At 44.0% G+C, this 26,379-nt stretch overlaps 1 protein-coding gene across 4 annotated transcripts in view; it reads left to right on the top strand.

Moving 5' to 3' along the window:
- Positions 1-26,379, top strand: part of PLCE1 (phospholipase C epsilon 1) — a 283,791-nt gene that overhangs the window by 242,601 nt on the left and 14,811 nt on the right. For 3 of the 4 annotated variants that reach the window (XM_080913304.1, XM_080913303.1, XM_080913302.1), the window contains 9 exons: positions 4,392-4,521; positions 8,124-8,245; positions 9,237-9,354; positions 11,897-12,028; positions 13,056-13,343; positions 19,331-19,494; positions 21,472-21,733; positions 23,993-24,111; positions 25,496-25,624. In XM_080913304.1, coding sequence (XP_080769430.1) covers positions 4,392-4,521; positions 8,124-8,245; positions 9,237-9,354; positions 11,897-12,028; positions 13,056-13,343; positions 19,331-19,494; positions 21,472-21,733; positions 23,993-24,111; positions 25,496-25,624 — 1,464 coding nt within the window. The remainder of the gene's footprint in view (positions 1-4,391; positions 4,522-8,123; positions 8,246-9,236; positions 9,355-11,896; positions 12,029-13,055; positions 13,344-19,330; positions 19,495-21,471; positions 21,734-23,992; positions 24,112-25,495; positions 25,625-26,379) is intronic. The other variant, XM_080913305.1, reaches the window with a different exon arrangement.

Below are 26,379 nucleotides of genomic sequence, written 5' to 3'. Positions count from 1 at the left end.
CCCTAACTCCTCCCAAATCTTCTATTCATTCAAGTTTAGGTCTTTTTCACTCTTTAAAAAAAAACAAAAAAGACTGATACCAACCACACACACACACACACACACACACACACACAATTGCCAACTACTTCTAAGCCTATAAACTGCCCTGACTTTGTTGAAGTCCAGGACCACTCTATTGAAATGAAAACGATTTTCCCTCTCCCACAGGTATCAGTTAGAAATAGCTTCTTGGTTGAGGGTAAGACTTGGTTTCTGCTTCCCCTTCTCTGCTGGGATTTTGCCTAGCTTAAACTTGTATAAATCACGTGTGTGCTGTCAGTCTCTAGGATGAAACAGATTTAACACTAATTTAGAGAAGGGGGAAAGAAAGTGAGCTGTGTAGATAGAGGACAGCTTGGGGCAATCTGTTCTCTCTTTCACCGTGTAGATTTCTCAGATTAAAGTCAAGTTGCCAGGTTTTACAGCAATCTCCCTGCCTGATGGGCGGTCTCACCTGCTCTAGAGCAGACTGTTTACAAGTTCTACTGGGCACTAATCTTATACTATTTTCTAATGAAAGGGAGAAAAAAGAAGAAGAGGGAAGGAAAGAAGGGAGGAGGGGGAGAAGGAAAAGAAAGGAAAGAAGCGAGATAGAGAAGAAGGGAAGGGAGGGAAGGAAGGAGAAAAGGAAGAGGGAAGAAAGAAGGGAGGGAGGGAGGAAGGAAGGGAGGAAAGGAGGGAGGGAAGGAAGAAGGAAGAGAGAGAAGGAGGAAGGAAGGAGGGAGGTAGGGAGGGACAGAAGGAAGGAAGGAGGGAGGGAAGAAGAGAGAGAGGGAGGGAGGAAGGGAGGAAAGGAGGGAGGGAAGGAAGAAGGAAGAGAGAAGGAGGAAGGGAGGAGGGAGGGAGGGAGGGACAGAGGGAAGGAAGGAGGGAGGGAAGAAGGGAGGGAGGGAGGGAGGGAATCAAAGAGGCAGGGAGGGAGGTCCTAGATACAGTCAGAAATCCTGCACTGGAGACATGACCCCCTTATCCTGTTTAATGACTGTTGCATGGAGCTGTGTTCTGGGCTAGTTGTCTGCTGTTCCCAAGCTGGCCTTGCATTTTGTGGCTGAGTCTACAGTTTTTCATACTAGCCATTAACGCCCACAAAGCTCCCTAAACCTCTGAGCCTAGCCAGTGAGCACTGTAGAGCAGTGGACACAGTCTGGGTGTGGACACAGTCTCGACTCCATCTCCCCTATGTGTACATTTTATTATAAAAATGATATAACCACAGTTTTAGAAATCAGAGAATATAGACTGGTAAAATTATTCAAGATGCAGAAAGTACATGCTATCAAGCTTGTCAGCCTGAGTTCAGTTCCCAGGATCCATAGAGTGGAAGGAGAGAAACAACTCTCCAGAGTTACCCTTTGAATTACTTATACAGTGTGGTTCGCGCGCACGCGCACACACACACACATACACACACACACACAGAGAGAGAGAGAGAGAGAGACTCACACAGACACACAGACATGTAGACTCACACAATGTGCACAATAAATAAGTACATAAATATATACATACATACATAAACAAACAAACATAATTTCTAATTTTTACTAAATGTTTAAAAAAATTAAAACTAGGGGCTGGGCATAGTGGTGCACACCTTTGATCCCAGCTCTCAAAAGAAGGAGGCAGGTGGAGTTCTGAGTTCCAGGAAAGCCAGAACTATAAGAGAAACCCTGTCTCAAAGACTAACAAAAATTCATAACTTGGGTAATGTCTCCAGCTACAGGTCATAGAGTCTGTCTTAGGTTTTTATCGCTGTGATAAAACACTATGACCCAAAACACACTTTGGAGAACAAGATTTAGTCAAGAGCCCAACACTCAGGCTCCGGTAATACTCAAATGAACTCAGAGCAGGGACCCAAGGCAGGAACCTGAAGGCAGGAGCTAATGCAGAGGCCATGGAGGGGAGCTGCTCACTGGACTGCTCCTCATGGCTTGCTCAGCCTGATTTTTTTAATAATGCCCAGGACCACAGATGGCACCTTCCACTTTGTCTTGCTCACGGACTCCACAGGCCAATCTGTTAGAGACATTTTCTCAATTGGGGTTCCCTCTTCTATCATGACTCCATGTCATTAGCATAAAACTAGCCAGCAGAGTTCAACAATATAAATAAAAACAAATTGCAAATGTTTATGCAAATTGGGATTTTACTTTCTTTTAATTCTCTCTCTCTCTCTCTCTCTCTTTCTCTCTCTCTCTCTCTCTCTCTATCTGTGTGTGTGTGTGTGTGTGTGTGTGTGTATGTGTGTGTGTGTGTGCGTGTGTATGAGAGAGAGAGAGAGAAAGAGTTCATATGTGGAGGTCAAATAACCTTCAGGAGTTAGTTTTCTCCTTTGTTCTTGGGTTCTGAGATTCCAGTTCAGGTTGACACATTCGTGTGCCAAGTAAATTCATGTCTTTATTTTTATTATTCTCCTCCAATAGGAATTTAGCAATTTCTCTGTTTATAAATACAGAAGGAAGAAAGCCAGTAGCTTAGGCAATACCTATGGTTTGGTTTTTTGTTTGTTTGTTTATTGTTTTTGGTTTTTGGGTTTTTTTTTTTTTTTTAAGATTTATTTATTATGTAGTGTTCTGCCTGCATATATGCCTGTACACCAGAAGAGGGCATCAGATCCCACTACAAATGGTTGTGAGCCACCATGTGGTTGCTGGGAATTGAACTCAGGACCTCTGGAAGAGCCATCAGTGCTCTTAACCACGGAGCCATTTCTCCAACCCCTATGCTTTGTTTTTATTTTTTAATCAGGAGAAATGTTTTCTTATTGTCTCACAGATGTTGGTAACATCTCCAAGAATTATTTATATTCATCCTATATTCAAAACCGTCACTCACTTGACCCACTATCATACTTTTTTGACGTTTTCTCAAATTTTTGTTTCAATGGTATTTTTTTTTATTATCTTTAAGTGTGTGGGGAAGGGGGCCGTGCCCATAATCATAGGCAAAGGTACCTGTAGAGGCCAGAAGCATCAAATTCCCCTTGAAGTTAAACTTACTTTTCAAAAGGTAATTTAATATTTACTTATTTTCTGTATATGAGTGTTTCTTTTGCATGTATGTCCATGCCTGGAGCATCAGATCCCCTGGAATTGAAGTGATGAGTAGTTGTGATCCATCACGTGGGTGCTGGGAATCAAAACCAGGTCCCCAGCCCTGGAGCTGACCTTTTACATATGCTTTCTTAACCACAGAGCCATCTGTTGAGCCCCAGGTTCCCTAAAATTTCTCAGCCTGTTTTGTTATTTTGATTTATAGCTCCGATAACATCTCTCCAAACTAGCAACTGTTCTTCTGGTCTGCTTATCCACAGGGATTCTAGCACTATTCTCCAGGTCAGAGGACTTTCAATATTATTTTAAGACAGAAAAAAAAATTAGTTTCTTAGCAGAGACTTCCTGCTCTAAAGATGACGGATGGGCTGTTTCACTCTGTCCCTCGGGACCCATCTAGTTTTCCAAGCATCAGAGTTTTTCTCTTGCAGGACTTTCCCAAGAGCCTAGGAATCCAAATACTTCACACAGGTTTCTTATGAATTTCTAAAAGTTCCCAAGTTCTTCCATTAAAGGTGCTAAAGCAGCCTCAATAAACTACACTTTGTGCCCCTTAGAGATGCGTGTAACAGTGAAAGCAGTGAAAAGAGATTCTGCACTCAGTGCGCCCCACCCCTGGGAGGAATACCAAATGGAGGGACTCCATGATGTCACCTCTGTCCTCAGGGCACCGGCAGGATGTAGCTTTAAGTGAAAGGCAAAAGGCAAGAGGTGTGCACAGGCCTCTGCCCTGGACCTGTCAGGTGGTCCAAAGAAGCCCTTATCCCTGAAGGAATGAGACTCTTAGAGGCGAGTACTGCTGGTTCCGGGAGCAGCCTCCCTGTAGTGGATAACTAACTTCATTTGGGGTGCAGGTGGGAGAGTCTGTTCAATGAGGTACTGTTGTTCTGGGAATCTTAGGTGACTTGAAAGGCTAATAAGAGACGATGATTTATCTCTTTTCCTTCAGACTTGACAGGTTAAGATAGGCGTCAGGTTAGTTAGAAACTGCTTGAGTCATTTTCATGCCTGTATGGCAAGGAAAGCAGGGTAGCTCCAAGTCAAGAAGCCAGACACAAAATGAAATCCAAGATGCTACCCTGGCTCTAGCTCTCTGTGGGTTCCAATGAGAGGACAAAGCCACTAGCAGGTGCCAGTCTTACACTAAATCCAGACACTTTCTTCTCTCACAAAGGAACCCGGAAGGCACAATTCACTTTTCTAGCCGTGGTAAGCCCCAGGTGGCAGTATTGAAGGTCGGGGCGGAAGCTCCGTGGGTTGCATGTGCAGTCTTTAATTGCTACCATCTTACAGGCTCATCAGTTGGCATCCATGCAAGCACAGGCCTTCACTGGTGGGAATGCCAACCCGCCACCTGCCAGTAACGAGGAAGAGGAGGATGAGGAGGACGAATATGACTATGACTACGAGTCCCTCTCCGATGGTAAGAGATGCAGAGCCTACTGATGTGGGTGTGCAAGTGCACAGCGGATTGTTTTTCCACTTCCCAAATAAATCTAGAAGACCATAGATGAGCAATAGAGGTGATTTAAGAATCCAGATGCTTAGTGAGGACAGAGGAAGGGCTGGGTTCTGGTAAGCACCACAGCCACACTCTAGGAAGACAAGGACCACACGGGAAGCAAGGGGAAGGGATGTGGTGGAGGCGTCATTTCGGGAATGGGTTTGTGTGGGGAAGAGGTGGGATACAAACAGAAAACCACACCTTCATCGTACCTAATTCCCCCCTTACCTCTCCCCCCTCACTGTCACTCTGGGGATCTGGCGCCAAAAAGAGGAGGCTCATTCTCCTTCCTCCATGTTCTCAGATAACTAACCCAAACAAGACATCCGGCCCCACCAAAGAGAAAACCTCGAGTGATGGCTAAAGGTTAAAGGTTACTAGTGAGGACTGTTCTCAAGTCAGAACTGGGGTCTGTGTGTGGTTCACTCGCCTATAATTGGTGTCATGAGCTGGAGATTACACGATGTTTCCTCCTGTAACAGTGCTGATACTTGGCTTTTACTTTGGTGCCCTCTAAAAGGCATTAGTGTCCCCATGAGAAAACAGCAAGGTTTCTAGTTGCATAAGCTTTTTTTTTTTTTAATGAGACAGAGTCTCTTTGTCTAGTCCTGGCTGGCCTGGAACTCTTGGTCTTCCTGATTCCGTCTCCTGTATTGTACAGTGTGGGCTGAGGGTTTGGCTCAATGGTAGAGCATTTGCCTCGTATTATCAAAGGCTCTGTGATCCTGGGCACACTCATGCTGCTTGGGTAGCTGTTCCCACTAGTAAACATTTGCCATTGATGTGAAGACCACCAAGCCACCTCCACACATTAGCTTCTCAGACTCAAGGTTGTTTCCAATCATGTTTCAGTTCAAAGCCCTCCTCGCTGGTAACTGTCGAGTTGTACTCTGACCTCAAATGTAATGCCAAGCGATAACCAGTCGAAATAGTTGATTCTCGTGTGCCGTCAGCTAAAGGCCCACTTATTTGATTGGAAATGCTGCTGTGACGTAATAACTTGGAGTCAAGACAGGTTATTAGCATCCCAGTCCTGAAAAATCAGGGGAAGGTGGAAAGTTTTCACCCTGGTGTGTACACCTCCATGGAAATGCCCCCAAAGCCAAACAAATGGACTCAGAACAAATGAAAAATTACACTGGCCAAATTAGCCAGTCCAGATGTTATTTGCTCCTGTAAGAAGTTGGTCCACCATAATATAAATCTTTTCTCCATCATAAATTACCCTGGGCCTTTTGTACTTCTTTCGAGCAGGAAAGGAAGCTTTTAAAATAATCACTTCTGTAGGTTTTTTTTTTTTTTTTTTACTTGCAAATAGCGAAATGAACAGAGGAGAGGAAGAGTGTTCTGATTTAGTTCTGTGTAGGGACATAAAATTTAACTCTGTTCTTCACTAAATTTCTGTTAGTGGTATGCATTGTTTAAGGTTCGAGTGGAGTATTCACTGAAAGTGGAGGCCTACGAAATGCTACTCCCATGGTGTATGAGGCTTTGGACACTGACTTCTCACCACTGGGAACCAGAAGTTTCTCTGAAATGTCATGAAAAAGTTCTGTTGAATGTTTTATTGTGCTCAACACACACCACACACACACACACACACACACACACACACACAAGCACACCTCTGTGATCTATGACAGCTGAAGTCCGCTATCATGACTATTTTTCATTCCATTTGAAAGATCCTTCTGGCTGGCTGACTTCCAAATAGGCCTTGAAGTCATGGCATGCCTTGTGAAGTTTGTCCTATGACAGCTGTCTTAGTCAGGGTTTTCTATTCCTGCACAAAACATCATGACCAAGAAGCAAGTTGGGGAGGAAAGGCTTTATTCAGCTTACACTTCCACACTGCTTTATCACCAAAGGAAGTCAGGACTGGAATTCAAGCAGGTCAAGAAGCAGGAGCTGATGCAGAGGCCATGGAGGGATGTTGCTTACTGGCTTGTTTCCCCTGGCTTGCTCAGCCTGCTCTTATAGAACCCAGGTCCACCAGCCCAGGAATGGCACAACCCACAATGGACTGGGCCCTCACCCCTTGATCACTAGTTGTGAAAATGCCTTATAGCTGAATCTCATGGAGGCATTTCCTCAACTGAGGCTCCTTTCTCTGTGATAACTCCAGCTTGTGTCAAGTTGACATAAAACCAGCCAATACATTAGGTTGCATAGGCAACCATTAAATGCCTTAGCAATGATATGTTTTCGATAGTGGTTGCAATGCATCTCACACCTCTCTGAGTTTTATTAAAGCCATATCAAGAATAATACAGTCCTAACTAGTAATTGACAGCTTTTAGCATGATTTGAATGAACAATGTTTGCTTTGAGTTTTTTTGTTTTGTTTTGATACAAGGTCTCACACAGCCCCGGCTGGCCTTGAATGCTTTATGTAGTTGAATATAACCTTGAACTCCTAATCCTTTTGCTTCCACTATCCAAGGACCAGGATGGATTGTATTTCCTTTATTGTTAATCCTTGAATCTATGACAGTCAAAATATTAGCTCTCTAAGACACTTTCTGATTCATAACCTTGTGACCTAAGCTGTTGTAACCTGTGCTTTGCCCCCCCACCTTAATTTGATGTATCTAGCTCTGACTTAATTCTCCTTCCCTGTATCTTCCTTCTGCTTCCCTTTCTCTGTAGCAGATGTCCTAACTGCTTCCCCTCTTCCTAACAGTCAGGAAGGTAAATGCCATTTGAACCCAGTATTTTAACTGCATGGATGTCTGCATTATGTCTCCACTGTTTTGGGTCGGATTAGCATGGAGTTGTGACACTTCTGTGCATAGAAGTGCAGTGAAATTATTGATCTCTAGGTAAGCTGCATGGCCCTGATTTGTTATAAGGATATTTTGGTCTAAGCATTTTTTTTTGTCCAAAAAGATAGTGAATCTGGAATGAGACTTCTCTTGCTTCTCACTTTTTAAGAGTAACATCATGACGTACTTCTCAAACTTTCACACTTGTTCTGAATAGAGATGTCAAACATGGCAAAAATCTAAGATTATCTACCATACTTAGAACGATTCGCATTGAGATTATAACGTAAAAACAAGTGATTAAAAACTTTCCTTTCTGATGAACTTAAATTGGGGAAACTGCATCGTGCATAAGAAAAAGCATTCTCCCATGGATATTGATTGGATGTTTCTGGGGTCAAAAGAAGCACATAACTTCATTTCAAGGGAAGGCTGGTTGACTCACAAATGTACAACCTAGAAGTGCTTGAACCATGAGATCCTTCCCAGCTTGTGTGCCATCAGCCTCTTGACATAGAATCTGTCTGACTTTTCATCTAGAGTATATCTGTATGGAACCGTAACTATTGATAAATGAGTTCACGCAGCTAAACATGTAACCCAAGTTTTAAAATCGTGCTTCAAGCCATCATTTTGGTAGCATGTAGCCAGTGTCTCAGTGTTGCAGATACACACAAGTAGCCGGATATTCTTACACAGAGCCCTGAAGGGAAGCATTTCGTTCTTTCTTGCTGATGCCTGGTAACTCGTTTTCAGACAATATTCTGGAAGACAGACCTGAGAACAAATCATGTGCTGACAAGCTCCAGTTTGAGTACAATGAAGATGTCCCCAAGAGAATAAAGAAAGCGGACAATCCCTCTGGCAATAAGGGAAAGGTGAGAGGTCACTTTTTCTCTCTCTTTTAAAGATTTCACTTATTTAATTCTGGCTGTCCTCAGACACCCCAGAATAGGGCATCAGATCCCATTACAGATGGTTGTGAGCCACCATGTGGTTGCTGGGAATTGAACTCAGGACCTCTGGAAAAGCAGTCAGTGCTCTTAACTGTTGAACCATCTCTCCAGAGATTGCTTTTCTGTACATGAATATTGGACCTTTGGGATTTTGTCACTTTTGGCTGGGACTCACCTCCCCTTCCTATTTCTCACTCCGCCTCTTTCAAATGCCAAAGTCCACATGGAGATGTTATGGGACACCTGCTGCCACTTGGCATAATTTCACCCAGTCAGTACCCACTGGAGTTATATATGTGGCAGGCACTGGACTGGTGCAGGGGATGGATGGGTTAGTGGTTGGTCAGACCTGTAAATCATGTTTGTGAGTAAGTAAAAAGCATAATAATCACACTATATTGTCAGAGGACCAAAGACAGGCTCTTGTGGAAGATGTTCTTTAAGAGTGAAGATTTGCTCAAGTGTACAGAAACAGGCCACTCCAGCCAAGAGGACAACATTAAAGTCATTCACATCAAAAAGATGAAAGGAAGCCAGGTTATGAAGAGTTAGCAAGAACACAGAGACCTGAAAAATACATGAAATACCCAGGCCTCGCCCTCAGGTGCCTCACAGCCCATATACACAGGAAATCTGTTCAGTGGCAGCGGAGCATATAAATCATCAATCCTCTATTAATTCAACAAATGTGGATAGCCTACTCAGTGTGAAAGATAATGCATTCCTCCTACGGGACATGAAGGATAAGTTAGACACACTCCTTTCCCTCACAAAGGTGCCGAGATATGAGGGTGAAGAAATACTTAGTAAGGATAAGCATGCTGGCCGTGTGGGAGAGGGGTAGAGAAAGTGCTTTGGGGATTTGGAGTGAAGGGACTCTACCTTCTGGTAAAAGGCTCGTTTTCCTTGGAAGGTTTATGACATGGAACTGGGAGAGGAGTTTCACCTTCCTCAGAACAAAAAGGAAAGCAGGCAGATTGCACCGGAGCTCTCTGACCTCATCACCTACTGTCAGGCAGTAAAGTTTCCAGGTAAGAAAGATAAAGAATTGTAATAGGGTCTGTGGCTGCTTGGCCTAACTCCTAACTTGAAGGACAGGATACATATGTAGTTGTTCTATTTTCTGTTTGTTTTGATTTTCAGTCTTTTGATTAGTTGTATAGCTTTGGGTGTCCTAGAGCTAGGTAGACCAGGCTGGCCTCAAATGCACAGAGATCCACCTGCCTCTGATGTATGCACCATCACACACAACTAGCTGTTATTCCTAGTGCATTGTTTTAAAACATTTACAAAACATAGCTTTTTAAAAAGAGATTCTATCTATCCATCTATCTATCTATCTATCATCTATCTATCTGGTTTTTCAAGGAATGAGTCTCTTTGTGTAACCTTGGCTGTCTTGGAACAACCAACTCTTGTATGCTGGAATTAAAGAGATGAGCCACCACCCCTTGGCTTTTAAGAATTTATTTTTATTTAGGGATGTGTGTGTGTGCATGTGTATGTGTACATGCGTGTGTGTTAGAGAGAGGGGGGAAGGGAGGAAAAGAGGAAGGGAGGAGGGAGAGGGAGGGAGGAAGAGTAAGAGAGAGAGAGAGAAAGAGAGAGAAATAAAGAGAGAGAGAGAGAGAGAGAGAGAGAGAGAGAGAGAGAGAGAGAGAGAGAGAATCTGGTCCCGATCGGTGCAAGCCCTGAGCTTGGTGCTTTAGTTCTGTGCGCTCAGATGGCGTGTTCTCCAGGTGCCATCCATCCCCTCTGGCTCTTACACTCCTCATGCCTCCCCTTCCACAGAAGAGCTCTGTCCCAAAGTCTCTCTGTGTGTAATGTCTGACTGTGTGGGTCTGTATTTGTCCCCATCTGCTGCAGAAGGCAGCCCCTCTGATGATGGCTGAATCAGACACCATAGCATACCATCACGAGAAGTCATTGAGCACCACATTTTTATTTAAAGGACCAATAGTATTTGGCTTGTTCTCATCCCTGAGCTATCCGATCTCTGGTACTCGGCCACCCCAACAGGGTCAGACATGCTCATTTGTGACTAAACACATCCCTGTCCTTTCTCTGCTGATGTTCTTACAAGAGTTTCCATTTTCTGAGGAAGACCTCCCAAACTGCAGCCTAAGGAGTTGCTCTCCAATGGTACAGCTATGACAACAGGGATGATGGCTCCTAGGAGCCTTTAAGTCACTCTTCTGAAACTAGAGCTGGGTCTGTGTGGTTGCTGTGCGTTCATTCTCTCATTCAGCAAATATACTAAGTTCCTGCTATGCACCGGGCACTGTGCCTGGCATAAAGGATCCAGGGACTGAGTGGACCAGGAGTGAGGGGCGAAAAAAAGCCACAAAAACATCATCTTTATATCTTTTCCATTGAGCTCTCAGACTAATCCTAGGAGTAAGTTTCTTTAGTCACACCTAGTTTTTAGATAAGAAAAAAAGCAGAAGGTTTGGTCAAAGATCATGTCAGAAGGATTTTTTAAAATTATTTCTTTAATTTTTTGAGATTACAATTATATCATTTCCTTCTTCCCTTTTCCCTCCAAACCTTCCCATATACTCCTTCTTTCTCTCTTTCAAACTCATGGCTTTTTTTTTGTTTGTTTGTTTGTTTTCATTAATTGTAGATATATATTTTTCAGATATATGTATAAAACAAGCTTCATTAATTTTCATATTTTTCACATATATAACAATTTTCATTGTTTATATAGATCTCTTGATGCATATACAGCCTGCTGAGTCTTTACACTGTTACTTGCATATAATATACGTTGTATATGAGAACTGCCCACTTGGCATTAGACAACCAATTGGCGTGCTCTTCCCGGAGGATGACTATTTCTCCCTCTCACCATTCCTTACTTTACCATTACAGAAAACCACAATCAGAACGCAGAGTTGTAGAGCCCAGTTCCAAAGGATGCGTCTACAAAACAGCTCCTGCACTTAGGGCTCAGGGAACACTGGGGAGGAGGAGTGGCAGAAAGATCATAACAGCCAGAGGATCAGGGAGTTTGCTGTGAAACTGTTACCTAGGGATGTCAGAAGCTACACCCACAAACAGGAGCTGAACAAAGACCACGATAATAGACAAGCTAATGTGGATGGAGAAAGCCCTCGGGGCTCCACAAAGAATGCCAGAAGACTTAGAATATGGACAATACGATGCCGAGGTTCACAATCTTGCATCTTCCCAGGCTGTGTTGTTAGCCTCTAGGAAATAAACATTAACTGTAGCATATTTTGTATGTGCAGTTTTAAAGCTCGGGCATACGTTTCACTAGAAATGAGTGGGGTGGGTGGAGGTGGGGGTGTGTGCACACGCTGTTTTGTAATTTGGGGATTATTCTCTAATAACTATGCAATGTTTGTTGAATTTGTCTAGGGATTAAATAAACTTGGTTATAGTTACCTTCAATACTATTATCAACCATGTTAAAGTGTAATGGGTTTTCTGTGCTATGTAACGAGGAAATGGTAGAGCTTCAATATAAACATTAATGAAGATGGAAAATGTTGAGCTCTCTTGCCTGTAGCTTTTGGCTTATTTATTTTCGTTTTATGAGAACAGGCCTGTCAACTCTAAATTCATCTGGCTCTAGCAGAGGGAAAGAAAGGAAAAGCAGGAAGTCCATTTTTGGCAACAATCCTGGCAGAATGAGCCCCGGGGAGACGGCATCATTTAACAGAACATCTGGAAAAAGTAAAGTCACCTTCTCTCAATGTCTTCGCTTGCTCCGGCATCCTAGATGACTCAGATAGTTTGCTGTCCAGCCACTTCCTTTGAATTTTGAAACCTGCCTTTATTTTTATAGATGTTTACACTATCCAAGTACAACATAAATATTTTTCAATTGTTAATTTATTCTTTGAACTCACTGCCAATAGCATTTTTACTGACGATGTTCTCACATTGTTTCGCCTCAAAAGAAAAATTGGAAGCACCTTCGAATGTTCTGGCGGTTTCTGGAACAGAGTCCTGAATCCGCAGGATACATCATTTTACTTCTAATTACTTCTCATTGTAAAAGTAATAAATTCCCCCAGTTAAAAGTCCAGCTGATACAATGATGAATACAGTTCCTTTCCACTCTCAGTGTCATGCTGTTGTTCCTCAGAGTGGACCACTGGGGAGTTCGCTGTAATTTGTTCAAGAAAAAAAAAAAGATTTTTAAAGTGGGATGTAATCGAACACATGAGCTCTCAGTTGTCACACACACCAGACTGGACATTTGTCCGCCTTACCCTCCCGAGTGCCTATATGATATTCCTTTTTATGGATAGCTATTTAACCACTTGGTCACTGATAGAATATTTGGATTTTTGTTTCTTGTTGTGGGTCATATACATTTGCGTACAGGCTTTGTATTTGTAAAGATTACCCACAGAACAATGAAGTCTTGAGGCAAAAGGACTTATAAAAGTCCAATTTAAATTGATGTTACTGTCCTCATGTTATTACTTAGTTTAGTTTTTGGTGCTGGTAGTTGAACCCAAAACTTTGTGCCCAGTGGCTGTGTACCCTACCCCTGAGCCACACCCCATCTTGCTACCATCATTTTAAAACTCAGTAGCAACCATGTTTCAAGGTAGCCAACTAACTCCCAAGTCGCATTCAGGATGCACTTGGCTGGTTCCTTTTGCAACCCTGTATCTGATGTGCAGTTGAGAGCGATCTTTCATAAATTTGAGGTTTTGCCATTAACCAGAGACTGGTCTGCTGTGTTTAGGTTCCTGTGAGGGAGTTCGACAAATCTGGGAGGAATCTTCTCCACTCAGCCCAGGCGCATCCCTCAGCGCTCTCATTAGGACTCCCAAATGCTATCACATCTCGTCGCTGAATGAAAACGCTGCCAAACGCCTGTGTCGCAGGTACTCTCAGAAACTGATCCAGCACACTGCCTGTCAGCTGCTGAGGACCTACCCCGCAGCCACCAGAATCGACTCGTCCAATCCTAACCCCCTCGTGTTCTGGCTCCATGGGATACAGCTTGTAGCTTTAAACTACCAGACGGATGGTAAGGAGCCCACATCCTCACCTCTCTCCGTGTCTTATCATGTGCAATAACAAGTTTTGTGAACACTTGTTTTCTCAGGAGAAGGTAGGAAGAGGGAGGGAGGGAGGGAGACAGAGACAGACAGAGAGACAGAGTGTCCAGGCAGGGGCACACGTATGTGGAAGAAGAATACAGGACAGAAAAGTAGGAAGCTCACAGTAATCATTGTCCTGCTATTTTGAAGTGATAGAGAAGGTGGGCGGTGACTCTCTTAAGAAAACTTGTTAAACACAAGCTGCTCTTGAGAGAAGTCGACCCAGATGGATTTTAAAAGCTCTGTGGAGGAGGAATTTCCAAGCTTCACTTATAAACCAATTGTCCTTGCAAGTCCGAAAGTAGGGAGGGTGTCGCTGTGTCTCCCTTGAATGTCAGCACTCCAGAGGTGGAGGGAAGAGGCTGCCAAGTCCAAGGCCGACTTAGGCTATGAAGAGAGTTTGTCTCAAAGGGGAAAAGCAGTGACTTCAAAGACGGTTCAGATGCACCACGTGCCCAAGGCTGCAGAGTGTGTTACAGTGAAAAGTTTGGGTTCTCTGTGGGTTTGGGAAATAAGGCATTTGTGTGCGCATGCCTTAGAAAATGGGGGATGTTTCCTAGAAACTCAGGCAATGTCTTTGTCTTTTCTTTGAACAGCAGAGGTGACAGTAGCCTCTGTCATTTATCTCATACAACCCGTATCTGAACCTGTGTCAAACCGTAAACCACCATGTGCTCCGCTTCCAGTTGAGATCAGACCATGGCTCTCAGCTCTGGGACAGAGAGGTGTCTGGCATTGGTCAACTGCAGCCGACACTAAACACATCTGCTCAGGGATATCTCCCTGCTTTGTTTTGCCTTGATCATATATACTGTTTTTAGTCGGGATTTCCTAAGAAAGGTATAAAAGGAAAAGCAACTTGCAAAGCTCTCAGAAAAGAAAGAAAGAAAGAAAGAAAGAAAGAAAGAAAGAAAGAAAGAAAGAAAGAAAGAAAGAAAGAAAAGCACTGCACAAATGTTAACTCTCCTTAAGGGAGTTTGATAAGTTGTTAAAAACAGTAGGATTTGGACTCACAGGTGGAAATAATGGCAAAATGGTTTTGGAGTTGCAAAAGTTTTCTTTTCCATTTCTTCTCAGTCTTTCACAAGTGGCCTGTTCCTTTACCTCCCTGGCTCTGTCTGTATCACCGAGGCCAAGGTTCCCTGGACTCTTATGCTAGTGAAGTCTTTTAAGCTCATATAATAACTAGCACACTGGTTTCCTCAAGGAAATAGAAGGATGCTTGGCTTGGGATGTGCCCTGTTCCTGAAGAGGCAGAACTAGTGCAGACACCCTGGCTCCACTGATGGCAAACGGTGCCCTACCTAGGGGGAATAGAGGAAGCTACCACTCCTGAACCTACTCCACAGTCCACAACATGAACTGAGCCTCAGAGTGCCTGCCACCCACCCCTGCAGTCTTTAGTCTCCCACAATCAAGCCGGGAGCACCTGTTGGAGCTACCCGACTCAAGGGAGGCAGATGGCTGGTGTGTGGTTCATCTGCCAGGTTCTCTGCATAGCCTTGTCACCAAGGCCAGCTCGGTCCAACAACAGGTTCTCTGGGGGCAGGAGTGAGGATTGAAAAGAAAAAAAGACAATTAGACAAAACCAGAACTGAGGCTGAAGCAGGGTTTTTTATTTTCCAGTCTGTTTTTAAACCACTTTCGTTACATGCAGAATAATAAGATCAGTTCGGAGTCAAGGACCAAGCAAGGCAGTAAACAAAATTCCTGTGAGCATCTTTTCTAGGGGCTAAGCAGGAGGACCGGGACAAAGGGACTGTCACACATGCTTCCGCTGAGCCTGCCCTGAGCTTCAAATATTCTTAATCCGGGTCTGTCTCCTGAGTCCAGGCCCAGAGTCAGATTCCTGCTTTGACCTTATTTCTCTTGTCCTGGTAATTTCAAATTCCCGACACCAAGTGTCTAGAAGCAAATTGCCCCAAAAAGGCCCTCCACAGTCTTGCAAACCAGAAAGAGTATTATCATCTAATCTCTCTTAGTTCTATTCAATGAGCCTTAGACATCACCCATGATGTACAAGGCACACAAGCTCCACGTAGAGTGGCTCTGTCCATCTATCAGACTGGCCTTCGTTTATGCAGTCGTGACTGGAGCCTCTCTCAAGACTTTGCACATAGAAGATAATAAATATATGTTGCCTTGAGCCTAAGCCAACTCCTGATCAACCTCACTGAGATGTGAACCTATGGTTCTTGATGGTGGTGGTGATGATGATGAGAAGGATGATGATGATGATGATGATGATGATGATGGTGATTATTTTGGTCCAGATCTGTTACTTTTCACACTTACACATTAGGAAGAGGATATGGTTTATCAAAGAAGGGAAGGCATTGTCAGGAGAATCAGAGGTCAGCTACTCACAATACATCTACAGTCAGGAATCAGAGGAGGGACATGGAGTAGACCTAGGCTGTAATACCTGAAGGCTCATCCCATTGACCCACTTCTTCCAGTAAAGCTCTACCTCCTGATGGGTGTCCATAGACTGAGGAACAAGTGTTTAAGCATATGAGCCTCTGGGGAACATTTCACATTCAAACCTTAACAAGCTATTTTCCAGGTGTTTCTCTGTGACTTGAAAATCCAAGCAGACAGATAAACAATATCAAAATAGCCACTTCTCAGTTGTTCAAAGTAATGCCGAGGTTAAGAAGCACTTGCTTTTCCAAGACCCTTCCTGCTGACAGGATACTGCCAGCAGCCTCACCTCACAGGACTCATCTGCCTTGCCGTTTTGTAGCTGTCAGGGGACCCTGCTGCCGGGCTGTCTGTGGAAGTGGGACATCTACAGTCTAATATCAAGCTTCCAGCTGACGTGTACACTCAGAAATGATCAGCAGGTCCGTGCTCAATAGAAATGAGCACCAAGCCTGTGAACCTGGAGCTGGTGTGCAAAACTGTGGTTGCCACTGACAATGGCCCATCAAAGTTCAGAATGAACCTTGCTCTTGCTCTATATACCAGAACCCACCAGGATGTAAGCATTCCAATCCCAGTCAGGGGAATTAAAAAAAAAAAAAAAAAAAGGCTGCTTTTATTATGCTCTATTGGATTAAAGTTGCAGTGTTCAGGGTTCGTGTTTTTCTTTTTTTCAAGATCCTAAATACAAGGGTAACTATTATGAGTGTGGTATCTGCCTACCAGTGTTTTTAAGTGATTAGGAGACCATGCAAGTGATGTCTGTCTGATCTACATGTCTGATGGTATGCATTGATTCAGACAGGCCAGTCAGGGTATACTGGTTCCTGTATGCCCTTTCATTTGGTTACAAACAGGTTTCCACACTGTAGCTCTGGCCTCAGGTAACCACTAGAACTCCCCGTGAAGACAGTAGACTCTATTTGAGTCTCTCTTTATCTTGAACTGAAGAGCTTCACAGAGATCCGTTTTACATACTGAAGTACCAGATGAGATCTTAACTAAGAAAAGGTGCCTTAGAGCCTTTAATAGCTAATAGCAGTGCACTTGGAGACAGAGACTGGCAGATCTCCCCAGCACTGGGAGGCAAAAGCAGGCCAGTCTCTGTAAGTTTAAGGCCAACATTGTCTACTTGGCAAGTTCAGAACCCCACCCCCAACCCCAACAAGATGCCTGGGGGACCCAGTCTTTAAAAATCAACTTTTAAAAAGCAATTAGGCTAGGCACAGTGCAAAGAATGTCTGAGCCCAAAATTGAGTAAAGTCAACACCCTTAAACGTGAGCCACTATGACGGTTGTAAGAATACAGGCTGATCACCCTCTATCTAAAACACTTAAGACTGAAAGCATTTGTGGATGTAAAGTTTTGTTATTTGTTTGTTTTTCAGATTTAAAATTTTTGGGACATTTGTAGAAATATATGAAATATATGCACAGACATACCTTTTTTTATCACAACCAATCATGAGGCCAGACAGGGATTTTTACATTGCGGTGTCACATCATAACTCACAGAGTATTGGATTTGGGGTTTTAAGATTAGGAATGCTGTTTTCAAATTGGGGGTAAATACCTATTTTACATTCAACCACCTCAATCGAGCCGTTTGTGTCACTCTTTCAGCCATCCCAGCTATGTTTGTTTCATGTCACAGAGTGGCCAGTGAAGGGACAGCGTATCCTCTGTAAGCCAGTCACATCAGAACTGGAAGGGACTTGACAAATGGGTGCTGTGCACGAATTTAACAGAGGAGACCAAGGCTCAAGGAGCTTGATGTGTCTAATACGTCTTCTGCAGGAATCTCTGAGCATGCCCTTGGCCAACCTCAGACACGTGGAAAACTTTTTATACACAAGATACAAGAGTAGGAGCCAAGTCTTTGTTGTTCAAAGGCACTTAGCACACTTTTCCTTGATGTTGGGTCACGTAGCAAAGTTCATTCGGCACATGGAAGGAATCTACAAGAGGGAACATTAGTCAGGTGTGTCTCATAAACCTTTTGCTCTTTTGGGCAACATTTATACAGACTGAGCCATCCCATGAACACGTGACTATGGAAGAGTCCAGAAACTGCACAGTCGTTCATCAAAAACTGTGCCAAATAAAATTTGGCGACAAAACACTCAAAGCCTTTGTAAGGGTTCCTAAAGTTTATGATTGAGGAGCCTGTGGACATGATATGAATCATGTCTGCTGACTTTTTTCATATTTAACCCTCACAAAAAAAGAGGTAAAAATTATTATGGCCCAAAATTAAGATTTCAAGAAAATGCTGTTTTTCTTCCTTGCATCATTAAGATTTTTATCTTACCTTTGAAATATCAAGAATTGGCTATAAAATGGTGTGCACAGTTTGGTATTTGTAGATGAAAATAAAACGGAATGAGTCTTTCCCAAGAAAATGATTTTGTTCCAAACTTCAGGATAAGACGGGATTTCTGATGGATGTAGTGAAGTTTTACATGCAGAAGTTCTAAAGAGGCAGAACCTAGTTTAGTGTCGGAACATGGGGCTTGTTCATTTATGTGAGCAAAGTGGTTTGTGGTGGCGGTGGCGGTGGCGGCGGCAGCTTATGATGGTGGTAGTGATGGTGGTGGTGGTGGTGATGGTGGTTTGTGGTGGAGGCGGAGGTGGTGGTGGTAGTGGTGTTTTGTGGTGGTTTGTGGTGTTTTGTGGTGGTGGTGGTGATGGTGGTGGTGTTTTGTGGTGGTGGTGGTGGTTTGTGGTGATGGTGGTGGTGTTTTGTAGTGGTGGTGGTGGTGATGGTGGTATTTTGTGGTGGTGGTGGTGATGGTGGTATTTTGTGGTGGTGGTGGTGGTGATGGTGGTGGTGGTGGTGGTGGTGGTGTTTTGTGGTGATGGTGGTGGTGTTTGGTGGTGATGGTGGTGGTGGGGGTGTTTTGTGGTGATGGTGGTGGTGTTTTGTGGTGGTGGTGGTGTTTTGTGGTGGTGGTGGTGGTGGTTTGTGGTGATGGTGGTGGTGTTTTGTGGTGGTGGTGGTGGTGATGGTGGTATTTTGTGGTGGTGGTGGTGGTGGTGGTGGTGGTGGTTTGTGGTGGAGGTGGTGGTGGTGATGGTGGTGGTTGTGGTGGTGGTAGTTTGTGGTAGAGGTGGTGGTGCTTGTGGTGGTGGTGATGGTAGTAGTGATTTGTGGTGGTGGGGGGTGATGGTGGGAGTGGTGGTGGTGGTTTGCTCGTTTTATTTTTGTGTTATCTGTTACCTGCTGTACCTCTCTCTCTCCTAATACAATCTGGCGCATGGTTTGAATGCATCAGTCTATGGAGCATGGCTCAGTCAGGGTTTCTATTGCTGTGCTAAAATTCCATGACCAGAAGCATAGGAAAGGGGTTACATCAGCCCACAACTCTCGGGTCACACTCCTTCATGGAGGGAAGTCAGGAACTGAGGCAGAGGCAATAGAGGAACACAGCTTACGGGTGTGTCTCTTCTTCATGGAATAGTGTGTAACCTTGGCTTTTTTGCTCCGCAGACCTTCCTTTACATTTAAATGCTGCCATGTTTGAGTCGAATGGTGGGTGTGGTTATGTTTTGAAGCCCCCTGTCCTGTGGGATAAAAGCTGTCCCATGTACCAGAAGTTTTCTCCACTGGAAAGAGACTTAGACACCATGGATCCTGCTATCTACTCTTTAACTGTGAGTATGCCCCTGTGGCGCAAGTGATGTGTCGTTTAAGCCTCCAGGGATGAGTATGAACCAGTCTGGAATTCAGGTCACTGCAAAGCTCTGGTGATTCTGACCATGCAGGTTTAGTTTCCACAATAATTTCATATTTCTAAGAAAGCAGGCATGCTGTTACAGACTCTGTGTTTCTGAGCCAAGCAGGTGGAATTATGAGATTTCTATTTTATCTCATAAACTAATAATGGTCATCTTGCCTTCTGGGGTACCCAAAATCATAACTGTTAGAAAAAAGATGAAGGGGGGAATATGCTTCATGGAGGTGCGGTGAGATATGGGGGAAAGGAGGATGCCTCTGGGGAACCCATGTTGGGAATCCCTTCCCCCTGAGAGACCAGCCACACCATGGTATAGTATATAATAGTTTATTCAGGGCTTGGGGAGGGGACTTAAGAGGGCAGTAGGGGCAGAGAGAGAGAGAAGAGAGGAGTAGAGAAGTAGAGGCCGGCCATGAGCATGTGGAGAGAGAAGGGGGAAGGGAACAGGGAAAGAAAGGACAAAGAGGTTAAGGTCAAGAGAAGAGAGAGCAAGAGAGCAAGCAAGAGAGAGGAGGGGGCTAGCAGCCCCCTTTATAGTGTCACATAACTGGAGCATAGCATACCTGGCTATTGCCAGGTAACTGTGGGGTGGGGTTTACAGAATCCCAACAATAATGGTGTCCCCATAAATGTTGAGTTCCTTCCCAGGTCAGACAGACTGGGATTAGTGTATACACATTGTAAGGCATATTCCCTGCTTCCAATTACTTACCTCATCACTGAGCTATTGGCAAAACTCTACAGATTGCTGCCTTAAAGTAAAGAACTTCAGGCTGTTAATCATCTCTACTTCCTCCTTCAGGGCAGAGATGGGAGAGAGCAATGAACAAGAGTGGTTATTTCTCTTTTCTTTTTTCAGCTTTAAATCTCATTTTCCTCTTCCCAAAGGAAGCATCCTTGTGATGACCCAAATTCTGTGGTAACTGCAAACATTCTCCCACCACCCAAATTGCTTTCTCTTTCACTCTAAGTTGGGAGAGCAGTTGCCTCTTTTGTATCATACCATTTTAGCAAGGTTAGACTTGTTTTATCTGTTTACAGAAGGCTACTGTCAAGTCTGAAAGGAACCCCAGAAACCAGCTAACTGGGGTGCCTACTAACATGTCAAAGCGGACAGTCTGCCAGCCTCTCTCAATGTTGCCCAGTACCTGTCACAAGTTGTCCTGGCTGCCACACCCTCCCCCTACCTCCCGTAAGCTGTCTAGCCCAGGGCTGGACTTCCCTTCCTCTGGCTTCTCTGATTCTTATATTACTCAGCCATTTTTGTCTGCAAAGCCCTTGGCCGTGGCTCTTGATTCCAAGTTTTCATGGCCTCCTGGCTTCTGGCTCTCCCCTTTGCCCTAAATGGTTCAGTCTGCTAGCCATGTTCAGTCTGGCCCATTCCAGATCCCTCATGTCTACAATAAATGTTCTACTCAACCCATACCTAGGACTGTCAGATTTTCACTTCATCTATCTTTTTTCCATTGAGCTATGAATTAATTTCTGTTAACGTGTTCCATGATTTCCTCCAAAACTATTGAAGAAGATTTTGTAGTTGTAAAATAGAACCCTGTGGAACTTAAAATAAATAAATCAGTAGCAAATTTGTGTTTATGTGGTGTAGATCTTCTCTTGAGATCTATGAGAAACAGTTTCATTGCAGTGTTTCTTTTTTTTTTTATCATATTTCAAAGTTTAACCATCTTGAGGTTCAATTCAAGTAAATGAGATATAAGCAAAATAGGGTTATCAAGAGGTTCTAGGCATGTGGTTGCTGGACTACAACCCCTTGGGTTTGCATAAGGGTTTTATTAACTGCTCACCTTATCCACTGTAACCTTCTCTGTAGAGAAACAGTCTCTTTGCTTCTCTTTCATCTTCTGTGACCTTGGTCATTTGTCTTTCTCTTCAGATCATCTCTGGCCAGAATGTGTGCCCTAGTAATAGCAGTGGAAGTCCATGCATTGAAGTTGACGTATTGGGCATGCCCCTGGACAGCTGCCATTTCCGTACAAAGCCCATCCATCGAAACACTCTGAACCCCATGTGGAATGAGCAGTTTCTCTTCCGGGTTCACTTTGAAGATCTTGTGTTTCTTCGTTTTGCGGTTGTGGAAAACAACAGTTCAGCAATAACGGCCCAGAGAATCATTCCACTCAAAGCTTTAAAACGAGGTAGACTGAAAGTCCCAGATGGTATCTGCGGAGCTGGGTCGGTGGGGGAGCATTTTAAAGCAGAAAATGAAGTAAGGAGATAAAGGGCGATGGGAGGGAGAGCTGAGGTGCAGTAGTAGTAGCCAAGTGAGCCATAGCTGACTGGGAAACCTAGCGGTGTTGGAAGGGTGTGTGTTAGGTGAAAGGCAAAAGCATGCACCATTGGCTGTAAGTTGGCTTGGCTGTGACCTGCAGGAATTTCGGATTCTTGTGTTGCCTCACAAATTGTGATGTGCATGAGATCCTCCTGGGGCTCTTGCTAATATGTATAGACTCTGATTCAGTAGGTCTCGGGTACAGTCTAAGATTCTGCCTTTAAAGTCCTTCCAGGGATGCTGACTGTTGGTCTACTCTGAGCATCAAGTTACTCATGTGCGCTCCCCACAGCCACACTCAAGCTGATATCCTCTGGGTTCCACAAGCATGTTATACTTTCCTGCTTTTCCTTCACTTCCTATTCTCTGTCTCCCGTGCAAGCAGCCCCTGGTCACTATACGTGTTTGGTAGAGCGTCCGGAACAGCCTACTACAACCAAATTTATTCACAGCCTCGAAGGCTAGAAGGCCAAAACCAAGAAGTCAGAAGGTTTCATCTCCTCTAAGACCACTCTCCTTGGTTTGGCTCTCTAAGGTGTAGTCTCACAATCCTCATTTGTGTACACAAGTCTGATACATCTATCTTTGAAGACTGCTTGTATTTATTTGTACCATGTGCATCTGAGGATTGTGTGCCTGTGAAGGTCAGAGAACAGCTTGAAGGAGTTGATTATCTCCTTCTATCACACGGGCCATGGGGACCAAACTCAGGTTGTCAGGCGTGGCCGATATGCCTACCCACGGAGTTATCCCTTAATCGGGGACGCTAGTCTTACTGAATTACAAGCCTCCCTCATGGCTTCACTTTAACCTCACTAAACAATAAAAGAACTACTTATACAGTCAGACTCTCAGGTACTAGGGGGCCTGGGACTCGATTTACCAAAAAGAGGGGACATAATTCTGGCCATTATAGTTACTAGAGAAGTGGAAGAAAGGACAGAAGAACCAGTCAGTTGTCTCAAGCGTGTCATGCCATCCCCCAGTCTGACCACTTTAGACACACATCTGTCCCGGGCTTTGTTTCTCTGCCCACGTATCTAACAACGCGAGACACACCTAACAAATAGACTTCTTACTAATCCTAATGTTTTATCACTTCCGGGCTTCCCATTTCTAATGTGTATAGTGAGCAACTTCCTATATTAATGATCACACAGCTACATTACCACTTCCAGTGGCTGCATAGTGTTGTATTTTATATTTATATAAAATCTCTTGCTATTAAATATATTTAATGGAGTAATTTTTTAAAGTGGAAAAAAAAAAAGTCTTCCCGCACATATGCTGCAATGGTACAGCTTGATGTTCATGTGGGTCCTGAACAACTGAAGTGGAGTCTATCACAGGAGCTGTCACCTGTATGTGGGATGTGTTCTGTCTGGCCGTAGTGGAAGAGGGTGTGCCTAGCTCCGCAGAGACTTGATTTGTCAGGGTGGAGGATGGGGGCGGGGAGGGTGTGGGCACTGGATCAGAGGAGAAGGGGAGGGAAAGTAGGGAGAAGAATTGTGGGAGGGAGTAACCAGGAAAGGGGCACTTAATGGGATGTAAAGTGAATATGTAATAAAGAAATGAAAAAAATTTAATGATGAACATTTTTTAAAACTGATATCGGCCTTTGGTAAAGCTGAGGTAGTAGTTGCCCTGATGTCTAAATCATCAGGTTTCTCTATTCATTGTTGTTTGTGTTTAATGGTTATTCATGTGAATATAAGTTAGAAAGAGTATTGGGCATGTTAATTATTCATTGACAGTCCAGTAACAACCCCAGGGAACAGCTCTCTGATAGTGAGAGGTTCCTGCTGGCCTGCCTCCTGCTATCCACTGCTCATTTGAGGATGATCTCAGCCCTGCAGTGTGAACAGGCTTTCCCCATCTCAGCCCTTCAGTGGGAACAGTCTTTTCCTATCTCAGCCCTGCAGTGTGAACAGGCTTTCCCTATCTTAGCCCTGCAGTGTAAACAGGCTTTCCCTACCTCAGCCCTGCAGTGTAAACAGGCTTTCCCAGATCTCAGTCCTGCAGTGTAAACAGGCTTTCCCTATCTCAGTCCTGCAGTGTGAACAGGCTTTCCCAGATCTCAGCCCTGCACTGTTAACAGGCTTTCCCCGATTCTTCATCCTTCCAGGATATCGACATCTTCAGCTACGGAACCTCCATAATGAAACCTTGGAAATCTCTAGCTTGTTCATAAACAGCAGAAGGATGGAAGACAGTCCTTCTGGCAATACCCTGCCAGCCTCTTTGGTAATTAAGTTCTTATTTCAGACAGCATATCTGCAGGACAGCTACATAGAAGTTGGACTCTCCTGAGTACATCAGAGTGGCCAGTGAGTCCCTAATTAGGTGCTTTGGAAATGACAACAACGAAAATGGCTGACAATTTGGCACTTAGATAAAGATCCCACAACCAGTGACTTTTGAGAATGACAGGACCAGGGCTTACCCAACTAAACAAGGATCACTACTCCTATTTACCGGTTAATTCAATTTTTCTTCCTCTATACATTAAAAACATGTGTGACAGTGTGTCCTGTTTGCCTCTGTGTTCAGAAGCTCTGGACAGGTACTTTCTCTGACCATTTTTTTTTTTTTTTTTTTTGTGGATATTTTCCCCTTTCCCAGTTTCCCCTCTGGAATCCCCTTATCTCTTGCCCATTGCCCCTGCCTCTGAGAGTGTTCCCCCACCCACCCACCTACTCCCATCTCCCCACCCTGGCATTCCCCTACACTGACATATTGAGCCTTCACAGGGCCAAGGACCTCTCCTCTCCTTGATGCTTGATAAGGCCATCCTCTATTACATATGTGGCTGGAGCCATGGGTCCCTCCATGTGTACTCTTTGGTGGTTTAGTCTTTGAGAGCTGGGGGGCAGGGGTTGGTTGATATTGTTGTTCTTCCTGTGGGGTTAAAAACCTCTTCAGCTCCTTCAGTCCTTTTTCTAACTCCTCCATTGGGGGTTCTGTTTCCAGTCCAGTGGTTGGTTGAGAGAATCTGCCTCTGTATTTCTCAGGCTCTAGCAGAGCCTCTCAGGAGACAGCTATATCAGGGTCCTGTCAGCAGGCACTTCTTGACATCCACAATATTGTCTGGGTTTGGTGACCGTATATGGGATGGATTCCTGGTGGGGCCGTCTCTGAATGATCTCTCCTTCAGTCTCTGCTCCACACTTTGACTCCGACCACTTTTATCACCACCTCAAATAGCCCTGCCTTCTTCCCTGGCCTCCCTCTCCTTCACCTCTACTGATCTTACTCCATGTGCCCTGGCCCTTATTTTCTTGCATCTCCTTCTTTCTTCCTCCCTTTCCTTGTGTCACACTACAGAATCCTTGGCTTCATATCTGTGTCACCTGAGGAGCTTTTAAAAGTAAAAACTAACACACATTTCCTGTTACACCCATCCCTACCCATGCTGGGAAGAAGCACTGTAATTTCAGTAAGTTAATAAGTAAGTTTCACTCTGGTGGCTGAATTTCCTTTTGCCTGTTGAGGAAGATGTAGCATTGTCTCTTCCACCACACCAGTTTTGCATTGTTACAAGTGGCTCCTAGAAACATTGTGTTGACTACAGCCTAAGGCGGCTGTGTCATATGGAATTCATGAGAAAACTTGTGATCTCCATTGGCAGATGTTTAATACTGACGAGAGGAAATGTTCTCAGACTCACAAAGTCACAGTACATGGTGTACCAGGTCCAGAGCCCTTTGCGGTCTTCACTATAAATGAAGGCACCAAGGCAAAGCAGCTTCTCCAACAGGTGAGTTCACTGAATCCATGGCTAAGGAAAGTCAGTCTCCAAAGTGTATGGAGGCACAGGTGTGTGTAAATATGTATGTTTGTATACTCATCCCCATAAATCCATAAAAGTCCATGTTGATGATACAACTTTTATTTATTTACTTATTCATTTATATTTTGTTTATCTTTATATGTCGGGGCTTGAACATACAGCTTTGTACATACTGGGCACTTGCTCTACCACTCAGCCACAACCACAGACTTTCTATCTTTATTATGAGGCAGGATTATCCCAGGATGACCCTAAATTTACAATCCTCCTATCTTTCCTACCATAGATCTTTTGATCTTTTGAAATCGTGAGAATGGTATAATGGTTTCTGTTTCCACGAGACAAGCTGGCTGACCCACAGAGAAGAATCTCTGTCAATTCACTGGCCTCACATCCACACACACTCTTCCACCCTTAACCCATTTTAGAGCTGCTTCTCTTTGAGGGTAGGCCAGGGAGAGCACTGACCAAGAGCCATGTCCTGGATCTTCCTCCAAAGTCAGTGCATATAATGAACTGTAGCAAGAGCAGTATGATGCATGGCAGAATTAAAAACCAATGGGGCAGCCATGTGTAAGTATTGATTTTGTCATATTAATCTCTCTCATTTAAGGGCACCTTTCTGTCAATAATGCAATATTTGCCCAACATTTTATAACTGACTTAAGAAGCATCATAGGAAACCTCTTACAGTCCAAATTTTATATATAATCAAACAGAAG

The sequence above is a fragment of the Micromys minutus genome (assembly GCF_963924665.1).
Source record: "Micromys minutus genome assembly, chromosome: 2".
Lineage (NCBI taxonomy): Eukaryota > Metazoa > Chordata > Mammalia > Rodentia > Muridae > Micromys > Micromys minutus.
This window is presented reverse-complemented; position numbering and strand designations above follow the sequence as displayed.